The sequence below is a fragment of the Plutella xylostella genome, chromosome 4 (assembly GCF_932276165.1).
Source record: "Plutella xylostella chromosome 4, ilPluXylo3.1, whole genome shotgun sequence".
NCBI classification, from domain to species: Eukaryota; Metazoa; Arthropoda; class Insecta; order Lepidoptera; family Plutellidae; genus Plutella; species Plutella xylostella.
The window spans coordinates 9,009,373-9,024,260 of NC_063984.1; the positions used below are offsets into that span (position 1 = coordinate 9,009,373).

At 36.5% G+C, this 14,888-nt stretch overlaps 3 protein-coding genes across 3 annotated transcripts; 2 read left to right on the plus strand and 1 right to left on the minus strand.

Annotated features, from left to right (window-relative positions):
- The first annotated feature begins 21 nt into the window (after positions 1 to 21).
- On the plus strand, positions 22 to 1,813 carry LOC105386304 (DNA primase large subunit). The gene is made up of 2 exons (XM_011556826.3): positions 22 to 1,349; positions 1,488 to 1,813. The coding sequence occupies exons 1-2, from the start codon at positions 116 to 118 to the stop codon at positions 1,751 to 1,753; spliced, it is 1,500 nt and encodes a 499-aa protein (XP_011555128.3). The 5' UTR covers positions 22 to 115; the 3' UTR covers positions 1,754 to 1,813.
- Positions 1,781 to 8,992, minus strand: LOC105386303 (Golgi apparatus protein 1). The gene is made up of 7 exons (XM_011556825.3): positions 7,946 to 8,992; positions 6,158 to 7,854; positions 5,894 to 6,041; positions 3,832 to 4,058; positions 2,908 to 3,091; positions 2,190 to 2,296; positions 1,781 to 1,983 (listed from the first exon to the last, which is right to left on the minus strand). Exons 1-7 carry the CDS (start codon positions 8,703 to 8,705, stop codon positions 1,819 to 1,821), a joined length of 3,288 nt encoding a protein of 1,095 aa, XP_011555127.3. The 5' UTR covers positions 8,706 to 8,992; the 3' UTR covers positions 1,781 to 1,818.
- A 373-nt stretch (positions 8,993 to 9,365) lies between these two features.
- On the plus strand, positions 9,366 to 14,308 carry LOC105386305 (transmembrane protein 18). The gene is made up of 4 exons (XM_038121200.2): positions 9,366 to 9,584; positions 10,258 to 10,375; positions 12,367 to 12,515; positions 12,799 to 14,308. The coding sequence occupies exons 1-4, from the start codon at positions 9,528 to 9,530 to the stop codon at positions 12,910 to 12,912; spliced, it is 438 nt and encodes a 145-aa protein (XP_037977128.1). The 5' UTR covers positions 9,366 to 9,527; the 3' UTR covers positions 12,913 to 14,308.
- Positions 14,309 to 14,888: the final 580 nt, after the last annotated feature.

Genomic DNA, 14,888 nt, shown 5'->3' on the forward strand with positions numbered 1-14,888 from the left:
TGTCATTCATTTTATTTGTCAAAATATGGCGCGCTTTTGATTGTAAATCGGGGTAAAGTTTAGTTTATTGTAATTGCTTTATTTTCCGGTTTTTGTACGTTTATATCATATTATAATGGATTTAAACATAAAACGTAAGTCCACCAAAGTTGCAGTAACGGGTAGTCGAGTAGAAAACTATCCTCATGATCTGCAAATGTATAAAGTGCCTCCGATTGAAGATATATCACTGCATGAGTTTGAAACACTAGCATTGGAGAGACTTGCGCTCCTGCGGAGTCTAGCAGCTGCGACGACGTTGAAAGGACACCGGATATACTCAACTGAATGGACTGAATGCATCCTGGGAGACCTAAAAACTGAAGGTCTGAAGTACTATATTAAACTGTGTGAAAAGTCTTCGTGTGGGACGACAGAAGCAGATTTAGATGCCAGAAGGAAAGATCACATTGCTCACTTCATTCTCAGACTAGCATATTGCAGGACGGAAGAGTTGAGGAGATGGTTTGTTGCAAGAGAATCTGAACTTTTCAAAATGAGGTTCATTGCCATGAGAACCACTGAAGCTGTTGATCAATTCTTTAAACAAAATAACCTCTGCTACGAAAGCATATCAGAAGAAGAAAAACTGAATATAATGCCATTCTTGAGAGAGTCAACACCACACTCTAACTTGGAAAGTTTAAAATTTTACAAGGTTAGGTTCTATGAAGTGCTTGACTTAGTAAGAGTCAGGAAAGTTTACCTCAGTGGGGGCTACGCCTATATCCCACACACGGACTTTGTGTCCGTCCTGTCAGCTCAGTACAGGAAGCACTTGAAGCAGAGCCTGGCCATAGCGTGCCACCACCTTGGGGAGATTGAACAAGATGAGAGACTGGTGTCACTGCTCAAGGGCCTGCACCAGTCCTATGCAGGCAATGACTACAGTGACACTAAAGCTATGGTACCCATTGAAAGTCTAGATTCACTATCAACCAAGTCATTCCCACTCTGTATGCGTCAGCTTCATGAGTATCTTCGATCGGCCCATCATTTAAAGCATGGAGGGAGACTGCAGTATGGACTGTTCCTCAAAGGCATTGGTGTAACTCTGGAAGATTCTCTCAGGTTTTGGAGAGAGGAATTCACAAAGATAATGGATGGGGACAAGTTTGATAAACAGTATGCCTATAATATTAGATACAACTATGGCAAGGAGGGCAGTAAGAGGAACTACTCTCCCTACAGTTGTATGAAGGTGATCAGCACTGCCGTGGGTGCTGGAGACTGCCACGGATGCCCATACAGGCACTGTGATACTACAGTATTGAAGAATAGGCTGCAGGGTTATGGCTTTGATAATCAAGGTAATATTTTTGTAGAAGTTAAGTTTCAATGTCTACTAATTTCCTCTCTTAAATATTGCAATTTTTCAACATCAAAATGTATTTTACATCTTTCCTAATTTAATATTTGGAAAAACTAATAAAAACATTCTTCCACAGCTACCTATGACATTGTAGAGATGGCCAAGAAAGGTCACTATCAGATCGCCTGCAGCAAGTACTTTGATTCAGTTCACAACATTGAACTAGGGCTGGGCATAAACCACCCCAACCAGTACTTTGAAGAAAGCCAGAAAATCATCAAAGGGGAAGTAAAAGTAGAAAATAAACCTAGTGTGAAAACAGAACCTATGGTAAAGAAAGAAGCAGTTAAAAGCATTGAAGAAATGGACTTGGACGAAATAGGGGAATGGAATGAAGACTAGTTTAAGATCAAATAATTTAAACATGAATAAAGTTAAGATCGTTTTTAATACTTATTCTATTTTCACTATTTTCTTTTCACATACATTGCCTTTTTAGTCAATCGACCACAGTATAAACCAAATATAAAAATTAAACCTATAATAGATATGCCTACAACTAAAAAGTACTTCTTAGAGGGTGATGACGATATTTCACTATATACATCGCCGAAGTTCTCTACAACATTTACCTGAAACAAAAACAAAATAGTTATTACCTAATGTTTTTTCATGAACACAAATCTTCTCAAGCTGCGTTTACACGATAAGAGTATACTAGGTTCATGCTCCCTTGTATGACATCGCACTTTACGAGTAGTATCCAAACCGTCACTCAGTACGGATGCGTATTCTTATCTAAGTATAAAAGTACCTATTTGAGATGATAAATACTTACAGCAGCTACGTATCTATACATTTCTAGTCTTCTTGAGAGTTCTTTGTGACATTCGGGCTCCAACTTCCTGTTTTCATCATTTAGTATTATTTTCAAACATTTGAGACCTGCAAAAATAAACAATAAGAAATTATTTAAAAATACAAGGCGGAAACATCAATGAAATAAGACGATAGAAGGTAGAGTCGGCGGGGACACTTGCTTAACTAAGTACAAAGTCTTTGATCATAAATATCCTTCCACCCTAAGGTTGTCTTGAAAAAATCGCTTTAAGCGATAAGACCGCCATTTTTGTACACAAATGTGTTAGTATTTAAGTTATGTAAGTTTTTTTTTTATCGCATATGATTGGATTTATTCTGTTTTGGAAGACAATAGTTATTCAAGTATTTTATTCAAAATAATTAAAAGACATAGAAAAACATAATTAGATAAGTATACAAAATTATACAAATAGCCCGCCCCAGGACGCACCCGACCCAAAGGTTCCCATCACGCTGGCAGCATTACCGCGCTGCACTGCGAGGGAGATCCCCTGTAAGTTTTTTTATGTGTGTGTACAAATAAATAATATTCTATCTATCTACAAAGTTTCAGTCATACTTAGCGCGCTCCAAAACTTCGTATTTCATCAAGGAATATTAGTCCCATAGGATCAAAAGGGTTACTCTAGATTGCGAAAAACTAGGTTTTTCGCAAAACCCAGCAGTCTACTCACGTCGGCCGGCGCCGTGCTCGAGCTCCTTGCAGTACTGCAGCAGGTCCAGCGCGCAGGAGCGCTCCAGCAGCGGGTCCGCGTCGATGTCCGCGGACGCCTCCTCGATGATCTGCACCACCTCGCGAGCGCACTCCGCTGACACTATCTTGTGGTTTAGGAGCGCGTTTTTGAGGCACTCTTGCACCTGGAAAATTGTTTATTTAACTCTTTATTGTACAAATAAAAGTACAAAGGGTGGACTTAATGCTAAAAGCGTTTTCTGCCAGTCAACCCGCAGGAGGTACAGGAAAAATAGGTAGTAAGGTGTACAAAAAAAGTATTTGGAATAGTAGTCGTTTTTAATCCCCGTCGTAAAAGGGGGGTGTTATAAGTTTGGCGTGGCTGGGTTTGTGTGTATCTGTATGTGGACGCGTAGCTCCCAAACGGCTTTTAGTATATATTTATTTTGGGTCATATGATCGAAGGTCATAGGTAATGTTTCCCCGAGTGGTTTTAGCCATATTCGCATCGTATATATACGTATGTGTCGTGGGAGCCCTTAATTTTATACACTAGCTGTAGCTATTATTCCTACGATAAATAAATTATAAGCTACATAAGGATATATCTAGTGATTTATTCAATAAGATGCAGATTACCCATTATCATGCTATGAATGGACTGCAACTCAATGTGCCTTTACAAAGCTATTCAAGATCCTACTCATGAATTTAATCAGATAAGTAGCTAAGCAATTAAACTTCTTGGTTCTATTTATAGATAAAGTATGTATTACATAGATATCTAATCCACCCACGTAATTCAATCTTAAATTAGGTACTTTGCTGAGAAACAACACGCCTCTCTAATAAGATTCTTAACAAACAGACACAGACAGATACATTTTGAAACATCTCTACATATAAGTAGGTACAGTAAACTTACATGTCCATCAGAGTTGGTGATGGAATCATTAGGTCCAGAGCATATAGTCTGTATCTCGGCCTTGCATAGTTTGCCAAGCAGCGGGTCCAGTCGATAGTTCAGCGCTTGCTCTTTCAAAACATTCGCTAGTTGGTTTTCGCATACTGTAGTCAGTTTGGACTCCCGGAATTTCTCCTTCAAACAGTACAGCACTTTACCCTCAAACTCCATGTCTTGAGGTTCATTCGCTGAAATAATGAAAGAGAAACTTGATATTAGTCATTTGTCTGTTTATCAGGAAATCCAATGAATAAAATGTTATCTTTCGAAAACATTAAATTTTTACATATTATACAATGTGTACTCTTATTGCTGTTTCGTGGAGATAACACATAACTGAGGAATTATAAAAATTTATAACAACGGCCATTTTGGCATGTCCCTCAACTTCTTTATTTATTTGCAGGGATTTCTTTCCTTATATTGGAAAAAAATGCCTTTTAACTGAAAATATAAATTATTGACTATATTTAAAACTAAAATGTAATTAAATCCTGATTAAACTGAATTTTACAAAAATATTTTAACAAGTCGTGACCCACGATTTTGCCCTGTCCCCAGCATAAAATGCAACTTTAAGCTCAATTTATTCAAAATTTTACTAAGTAGCCGAACTTTTGGAGTGGTTTTTACGGAAGATCTACTAAATAATTATCGTTTGACATCATTAAAAGTGCGAATAATAGCCCTTTGATATTTTTAAATCGAAAACAATTGCGGCCCTGATTTTGATACTTCCGGAAATGTCGGTTTTGTTACCGCACTTTTTCCAAAAGAAAATTTACCAAATGCTTATTTTTCGGTTTTAAAATATGGCAATACTAAGATATTAGAGATTGCCGGCTTAAAAAATTGAAAAAGGCCTCCGTGGGTTGCTCAGTGAGACTGTTTTTATGACCGGTCGAACTGTGACCAAATTTGTCGTCAGGTTTGTTACTACCGTAATCAATTATTTATTAACACATTTCTTCCGATAAATTAATATTAAAAGGCATGGTTAATGCTAAACAAATTGTGATATTTGGTTTATCACTGCTAGTAACTGAACGGCTAATATATTTTTTCAAAGGTTAGGTGGGCGTGTTTTGTTACTTCGGTTTTGTTACTGAGGGTACGGTAACATATAGATGGAACGAAAAAGTAACAAAATCGACAGGTTTACATGGCGACTTTAATAACGGAAGTCGGATTGCTATGACTGTTTATTTATTGTTTTTTTTTGTTATAAATGTGTTTTTTCGAGCGATATAACCCAATTTAGAGTTAAACCTATTATGAAGATGTTTGATGTGAATTTCATGTAAAATTGGGCCCATGTTTTAGATTCATCATGTTCAAATTTTGTGCTGGTGCCATGTAAACCAAGCTCAACAATTTTGTTACCGTCCGTTTTGTAGCTGTCCCCGCATTTTGTTCGAAGATTTTGTACTATTTTGTTTAAAACTCTTTACTTTTATAATTTATTTAGTTCTAATTATTTAATATGATTTATTCCCCAACCTATGTAAAAGTTATTAATGTGTTGTTGTTTAAATTACGCCTCAGGCATTAAAAATAATTCTTGATTTGTTGACAGTGGTAACAAAACTGAGACATTACTGAATTTTTAACTGATTTCTAAAGAATATACGACTTTTTTCCCTTGATAATGTCATTTAAGAAGACTGTGGCTTTCCTTTAAATACGTTAAATTGAAAGAATACCTAAAGTTAAATTAATTATTTAAGTCCCAAGAATGGTAACAAAACAGAAATTAATTCGTACTAACCGCCACATTATTTCATTTTATTAAATAATTACTAATAATACCGTAATTACACAATAGATTTTAATAACTATAGATTATAGCGGTGTTATTTCATTTACTCAAAATATATTACAACACCTAAAAATAAAAACATAACATTTTTATCCGTTGTTATAAATTTTTATAATTCCTCAACTGCTGCTTGATAAAGAGTTCTGCTGTATTAAAAACTATTTTTACAGTATTTTTAAGAAATAAACATGTATCTTTACTTACCAATAACTTCAGCACAATAGGACTTGATGTCAGGCTCACATGCACTCCGCAGCTTGTTGTTGAATCGATAGTCAGTATTCTGCTCCGCAAGTCGGTTAATAATCACTATTTTGCAGTTCTCATTGAAATCTGATTCCTGCTTATGAGCCTGGAAAGTCAACATTACCAATTAGCATCTATAGGTATATTTTATGCTGAATGAAAATAATAAATTCTAAAGAACACAGTCATGTTAATACAATAAAAGGTAAACATTAAACAAACCTTCAGACAGTCAAGGACCTTAGTAGGCTCCGTATTATGGCAATACAGGTCAATCATGTCACTGCAACTGTTCATTAAATGGTAGTCCACAGCATTGTCTGTGAACTCTTGCTTCTTGACAACAAACAGTGCTCGCCGGCACGAGTCTGTCAGCTTGCCTTTAGATATCTGCAGACATTCCAGGGCAGCGGACTCCCCGTGCTGGACATTGGGACAGTACACCAGCAAGTCCTTCTTACAAGCCTCTTTCAACTCTGGGTCAAGGTCAATGTTCTCTTTCTGCTGAAACAATTGACTCCTCAACTGCTGGCGGCAGTCTTTGGATATTATGTGTTTGCGCCCAGATATCGTGTCATTTCGTACAATTTCACTCAAACAGGTGATCACCTTCCCTTTTGTTTGAGCTTTCGGACAAAATCTTAGTACATAAGACTTGCAAGAATTCTTAAACTTCCTTGTGAATCTGTAGTTTTTAAGCGAAATTAACTGTACATGTTCAATTGCAGCCCTGCATTTTAAGTTGGATTTTATTTCTGGGTGATTTTTACGTGATATGAGACATTCCATTATTTCATCTTCATCCTTCTTACTTTTCAGTTCGGAGGCGCAGAGCCTCTCCATGGGAATGCGGCAGTTCATGTTCACAACTGGGTTCAACTCAATATGGCCGCTTTGTGTTTCAGTAAAAGAATTTACAGCATCTTTGCATTTAGGGGAGAGCTCATTAATTTTATTTTGTAAACAGTCTATTTCCTCTCCTTTCCCTGTGTTTTCAAAGCAAATATTTGCCAAGTCATCTATGCACACATCTTCAATCTCTGGCAACATGTCAACACTTATTGCTCTTTGCCTCATGACTCTCCTGACTTGCTGCTCGCATCCAGGCTTCAGCCTGTTGCCCAGGTCAGTATTGTATGCATACTTGTACAAACAGGGCAAAACCAAGGGGTCCTTTTCTGACTGATGCTCATTCAAATCAGCCCACTGCAATTTAGCATAACACAGTGTAACAGCATCATATTTGCACGCTTTGTACAACTGAGGGTCTAGTCTAAAATCTCTGGACACAAAATATTGTATTTGGAGTAAAGCAGTTTCACACTCAGGGATCATGACTGCTGTTCCCAGTTTTTCCATGAGGCAGGATATGACTCTTCCATTCCCTCCAGTGACCTCTCTGCAGGCTCTGTCCACCACAGGCTTGCATGCCTTCCTCAGGACTGGATCAACCCTCCAGTCCTCCCCAGGGTCTGCACTTTCAACTAGCACTTCCAGGGACTTCTGACATGCTATGCTGATTCGTTTTTCCTTCCTTCTCCTTGGTCTTGCATGATCCATAAGGCAGTGTATTGTTTTCCCCCCTGCTTCAATTCCTTTGCATAGAATGCTGATGTCATTGGCACAGTTCTGCATTAATTCTGGAGAGAGACGGTAATCCTCCATTAGCATTTTTCTGTGGTCATTCATCTCCGCTGTGCATTCCGGGGCTAGTTTGGTGGTGTCATTGCGAGACACATTCTCAAGACAGAGCAGTATTTGTGCCAGCCTCACATCTTTGTCTTCAACCACTCCTTTCCTGCAGTGATACTTCCGGATGTCTTCCTTGCAGGACTTCACCAGGCCTCTGCTCATCTTGTAGTTCAGCACCATAGTTCTTTGATCATAAAATAAAAGATCCTGGCACCTCTTTGTCATACCTGAAACAATGATACATGTAATTTAAATCTGTAATTATAGAATAAGGATAATGGAACAGAATAAGGAAAGTTATTATTAAATTCTTCTCACCATTCTCATGCTTGTGTCGCACTAAACATTTGTACATGAGCCAGGAACCATTGATTTCATCCGGACAAAAGCTCTTTTGCTCCAAATTGCAAGCTGCAAACACAACCTTGTCTAATTGCAGAGTGTTGTACTTCATTTCTCTCAGCACGGTGACCTCCGCCTGGCACTGCGGCCTCAGTGACTCCTCTTTTGTTTGCAAACATTTCAAAGTATCAATTTGAGACAGGCTTCTGGGGTCCCCAGGGATGCGTCCACATGTATTTGTCTGTATATCATACATACATCTTTTAAGAAAATTCGTTGTAATCTGCCAGTCATTGAATATAAAATTCTCAAGCCTATTTATAATACTTCTGCAGTTCCTGTCTTTTACACTAGGTTTTTTTTTCAACACACAGTCAATGGCAACTTCCGAGGTAATGCAGTCAGAGATAGCCGGTTCATCTTGACATGGAACTTTCAGTTTGTAAGAGAGGAAGTCATTATCAAGAATATCAGCCTTCAGGGTCCAGATGACGTGCTGACAGTGATGCGAGTCGTGTGTCTTGTTGCTGGTCGAGGTGTAGAAACATTTGAGAAACGCGAGGTCTTCCTCTAGTTGTGAACATTGCTTCTCCAGCACCTTGGCGCATTCCCAGTAAACGGCTAAATCCAAACCATACTTCGATTTTAATCTCTCTAGAAAAACGTCCGCGATTTGTGCACCTTTAGCCTGCTGGCCTAAGTAGATAAATACTAGAAATACAGCTTGCAGTAACATCTTTATCTGAGTTATTAGGTACTTTATTACCGGCTCCGATTGTTCATTCCGGTGTTTTATTTAGATGGTAGTCTCATTAAATCTGTAAACACGTCTCCTAGAATTTTAAGACGATACCTAACTTTATGGCACTAATTTGCTTATCAATTTATCATTGATATGTGGGAAGGTCTACCACTATTAATTTAAAACTGTATATTTTACACAATATCCATGAAAACCCAAAAAAAGGCGAATTGCAAAAACATTGCAGGGAGAAAAACTTGAATTGAATGAATGATTTTTCTATTCCTTCGTTCTATGTCAATGTCAATGTCTGACCGACCGAATGAATGAAAACATTGTTTTTTAAACCGCAGCCGCAGTTTGGGCCGACTTCAGTTTGTAAAACGCACAGCATCTCCGTGCGAACTTTAAAATCTTTCCCGTGGGAATTCCGGGATAAAAAGCTGCTTGTAGCACTCAGGGTAAATTTTAATGTAATCAAGACACAATATTTACTCAGTTTTGCGGGCTTTTCACCATAGAGTCCATAGACAAAAGCAACAAGTGGTTATTATTCTGATGTTTTTCGTGCTTTACATACAGCTAAACAGAATATACCTAGTTTGTCATGTTTAGTAGCTGTCATCTGTCACTGACTATTAGTCGATACTCTGTGTCCGGTCCGTCTCGTCTTCTTGTGTTTTCTCTCTTTGTAGATTGTGTTTGTGAATTTGATATAATAAAAAAACATTCATTTTGTTAGCAAGTACTGTTGCAGTACAAATCTAAATATAAGTTTGAGAATTGGTACACTAATAATTAAAGTATAATCCGAGGATGGAAGGGTTTATCGAAGTTAATGAAATATCGGATTTTGTTTCCTACATTCGAAGTGTAAGTTTCCTGCATTTATTCATCTAAAACATACTTGGATTCTCGATAAATCGCAAATTACTAAATAGGTATAAAAGTCGGCAAGGTTGAGCCGGTAAATTTTAATAAATCTCTTTTATGAGTATGTCCACCTGAAACATTGAACCAAACGGAGCTATGATATATTTTATGCCGGTGTTTTGTTCACAGACATATAGGGAATTATAATATACATGGTTGCTTTGTACGGGGATGTGTTACTTACTTGATCGGGCCATCTAGGTCTAGGCACCACACAGGAATCCTCCCTTGCGCGCGATAAATGTCACCATTGAGTTTCATAGTACATTAAACTCAATGCTTGCCAGATCCTTGACCTGCAAAGATCGCGCGGCCGCTTCAGAAAGCGCGACATAAAACTTATTTATGTTAGCTTGTATGTGGCTATAGGCCTCTTTCTGCTATGCATAGATTAAAAAAGCATCAACATTTAAACTGAACTGGTGCTATGAAAATTTCATATTTAATACTAATTTTGTATGGATACTAATCTACACCTAAGTGAAATTGATCTAATGGGTTGATTAATCATCTTGACTTTCTTTAAACTTTTTCTCTATGTTACAATCAAATCTTTATAATCATGTATAACTTTATACATATATACATTAATTGAATATGTGGTTGTATCCAGATTGAATGGAGGGATCCATGGCTGATGGCGCTGCTGTCCTTCCACGCACTTGTGACCATCATGTGTTTCTCTACGAGGAACTACGGCAACTTTCAAGTTATATTATTTATAACACTTTGTGAGTATTATGTATAGTTACAACTTTATTTTGTAATAACCCCAGCCAGTGCTAGCAGTGAAACATACAATACATTCATCATCAACCCACTATCGTCCATGGCTGCCTCTTCCAAGTAGCACCACAATACTCCATTATATGTGTTCAACATCACTAGTGCGTATCTGTATGTATTTGTAGGCCCTGTCTTTTGAAATGTCCCATAGAAATCATATTACCCTCATGAATTTACCAATCTTTTGACTATATTATGTATTGTGAATCTGTCATAAAACAGTTTTATATAAGTAAAATTATAAACTGCTTATCAGTAACTTGCATTTTTACAGTAATGAATAATGATAAGACTAGCACCAATGTCAGTGACCACCTATGATTAACATACTATCCACAATTTTAAATACATAAATATTAAATGAACAAAAACAATAGTAAAGGTCAACCCAAGTAACTTTGTTAAAACTATCTTGTAGGTACTTGTGGCTAAATTTAATTACAAAATTTTATCCGCAAATGGATTTAATTTAGTTGGTTGGGAAATAGTTTGCAATTTTTAGCAATGACATCTAAATATTTCTAAGTTATTTTGTTATTCAGAATATGACATCCAAGGTTACAATATATTGAGACACATTAGGTAATAAATTAATATTTGGAGCTTGACAAGGTTAACAGACCTTTCAGCTTGTAAGAAATTAGTTTAGCCAATTTTATTTCATTGCTATTAATTATGTATTTGCATCATTTCTTATCTTTGATAATGATAACAAAAGTCACACTATGCTAAAGTATCAGATAACATTTTCAATCTTTTTATTCTGATCAGTATGGATATACATATGTACTTAATTAATAATTAAATACATACATAATAATATACTGTGCTGAAGACCCACTATTGGTCAAGGCAATATAAATTAACCATCTGACCTTGTATGAAATATCAATTACCTCTACATAACTGGGTATGAGATGTAAGAGCAGATAATTATTTGTTAACTTACTGTTGCTGATGCATTGTTTACTTACTAAATCATTATTTTGCTTCTGGGTCAGTGAAGATCATGCTAAACTCAGACTTTGAAATGGTCTTAATTCCTGGGTGGTAAAGTTATATTATTTGAATTTTACTTACATAAACTTGCTATTCCTGTGGAAAGGATTATTGATAGAAAATATCTTGTCTAGAAAGGATATAAGATTATTACTCTATGCTAGTAGTATTTTCGTCTACCTTATTTCATAAGAGTAAAATGCGCTATAGTAATGTGGCATAAAATAGGCATGTGGATAAAGTATATAATACGAACTGCGAAGGTAATATAATGACACCCATAAGACATTTAACTACCTAATGCCTGGATAGATATATCTACCTATTCAATTAATTGAGATCACGTGTCCATAATATTATTGTAGCGAAGTTGGTTGTGCTGCACGTGATAAAGTAGGTTTGAATAGAACTGTAGGATCGTACAGAGATACCCCATTGAGTACATAATCGAGATTGTACAGTCAGGCTGCTATACTACTTACTAAATAAAAAGTCAAAGATTGAATGAATGAATAGGCAGTTTGTGAGTTTGACAAGGTACAAAACTGTATAGCTACTTATGCAGCTGACTGTACAGTCAGCAAGAGATATTTATACCGCACCAACCAACTGGGTGATAGCCGATAGGTGACATGATAAATATTTATCAACAGATCTTGTTTGAATGTATCAGTCAAATATATTTGATTCATCTAATTTTATCTTCCACTGCTGACGCTACACGGGTTTGTTATCGACTAGATAAACGTGACAATATCGCCATTCGCCATAAATACGGCGCCGTTATTGGTGGAACGCACATTAGCCTTTCCCACGAGTTTATCGACGTCGATAACGAACCCGTGTAACGGCCGCTGATGAGTCTTAGGATCATAATGATTTTGTGGTACTAATGTACAGACATTACCTAACTTTATTTTTTTCTTGTATATTTCAGTATTACTGGTGTACTTCTCGGAGAATATAAACGAGGTGGCCGCGCGGAATTGGACTCTATTCTCTAGGCAACAGTACTTCGATAGCAAAGGCCTGTTCATATCGGTCGTATTCTCCATTCCTATACTGCTCAACTGCATGATTATGGTGGTATGTACCTTTACATATTTGTTTATTGAGAACAACAACTATTAAACAAAAGATATCTGAGCATTAAAAATCACGCTATATTACTTTATTATATTTTATAGCAAAAACTGAATAACAAACTTATCTATTTAATAATAATAGTCAAATAGATTATAACTATCTCTATTAAGCTACTACAAAAAAACTTAAAAACGCCGCAGCGACGATGTCTTGCGACGCCCATGCCGTATTTATATATTTCAAACATACACAGTAGTAATCATAAATATTCACAACTTTCCAGGGATCATGGCTGTACCAGTCGACGCAACTGATGACCAACCTGAAGAAGGCTCAGCTTCGACAGCGGCTCAAAGAAATGGACCAACAGCAAAGAAAACTGCTGAAGGCCGAGTAAATGTGATGTACACCGAGTCAATTATTATTGTTATGTAAATTTAAATGTAAAAATTTTCTGACGGCGTTTGCGCATGACGCGCGTAACAAAAGAATGCGATTCATGACGTCATCAACATCTTTTGGGTTGGTTTCATGGGTGTAGAAAATGTACAAATTCTAATAAGCCTGAAGTTTGTCTGCGGGTAGATTGATACGTGCCATTAGATCACAAAACGGGGTGCCTTGAGTACGTGTTGTAGTCGTGTGGTAAATGCGCTATTTCTAGCACATTCTAGGCGTTATATAGAAAGGCATAGTCTGTGCTGATTTGCCTTTGTAAAATTACATTTTGCAACAGTGATCGATCGAATCGAAATTAGATTAATAGCGGTATCAAATACAAGAATTGACCTGCAATGACGTGATTGGATAAGTATATTGCAATTGGTATGAGTCAGATTATAACATGAGTAAATAATCTATATGTGTTCTCTAAAGTTATAACTAATTGCCAGGCGACACTTCACGATTGATGATATAATGAAGAATGCCATGTTATTATTTTATAACCTGAATTTACTGCCGCACTTAAGTTACAGTTATAACTAGGCATATATAAGACATCATAATAACTCCGCATTTGAACATAAATTAACTATCCATAAGGTAGTGAACTTGTGTACTTAAATAGTACTTACATAAATGTTTTTTCTCTTTTTCTTACGAAACAAAAACCAAGATTGCGTTCATGGCTACGATAATCAAATATACTTACATGTTTTTCTTAATTTTTATAAGTATACTTACTTATTTTTCCACAGGTTTTAAGATAACTTATAAGATTTTCGTAACTAATTTGACAGTTCAACGAAATGCTTATGAATCTTATGATTATGAATATTATATTAGCTGTCTAATATTTTAGAGTAGTGTGAGACACATAGATAGTTTTGTGATACTGATGGTGCAATCGAGAATTATGAGTTACGGGGTTTGGAGGTTAAAATATCGCTAATATTAATATTAATGACGTTAAAATATCACTGGGGTTGAAAATGTATGAAAACCCTCTTGTTTAAACACTCTCACAAAAGTTACGTAAATATGGGGTTATTGACAAGTGAAAAAATATATATTTGATTGGCAGTTATTCCATATATGTTTTATCTCGTAACAAGTGGGCCACTCTATCGTCAAGTCCCATTACTACGTAAACTGATTTTGAATGATAAAAATATGTATGGAACATAGGCTGTTATCTGACGATACTAACGCCCTCTGTAAACCGTTTATTGCATAGGCAATGTGCGATAAAAAAAACCTCCAAGCTCCATAATATGTAATAAAATTGAATATATATTGTACAAAGTATATTCACCAGATTAAGTTTAGATTTTATTAAAGATCTTAAGTAAGGCCCGGGTCTCCTATTTACTCCGTAGGTCGCGTCAAGTGTCACCGCCGTAGGCCTCGTCACAATGCTCATTATGTCTACGCGCCAACGTCGGCGTGTGAGGGAGACCGCATCAGTACATTTCTATAGTGAGCATCGTGACGCGGCCTACGGCGTGACGCTGGACTCGACCTACGGCGTAAATAGGAGACCAAGGCCTTAAATACAGCTGCGCTTGCCTTTCACGCATTATTATTAGTTTATTTCTTAGGAATAAGAAACTACGTATGCCATTACAAGATACACTGAACTTAATTGTTTTCCTTATGTATGGATTTATAATATTCATTTAACTTTTTTTGTTTCTTGCGCCTATTTGTAGTAAGGCATTTTAGAATGAAGTAAATTTCTATTGCTCTAATGAGAAATAATTATTTTAAAGTACCTTTCTGCAACAGGCAGATAGTTGACATTTCAAAAATATCTTTAATCGAATACACAGACCTACTTGGCTTTTGTGATAAAAAAAATACCTGCTGCCGCTGCACATGTTTGTTAACCACGTAGATAAACGTCACTATATCGCGATTCGCCATAAATAC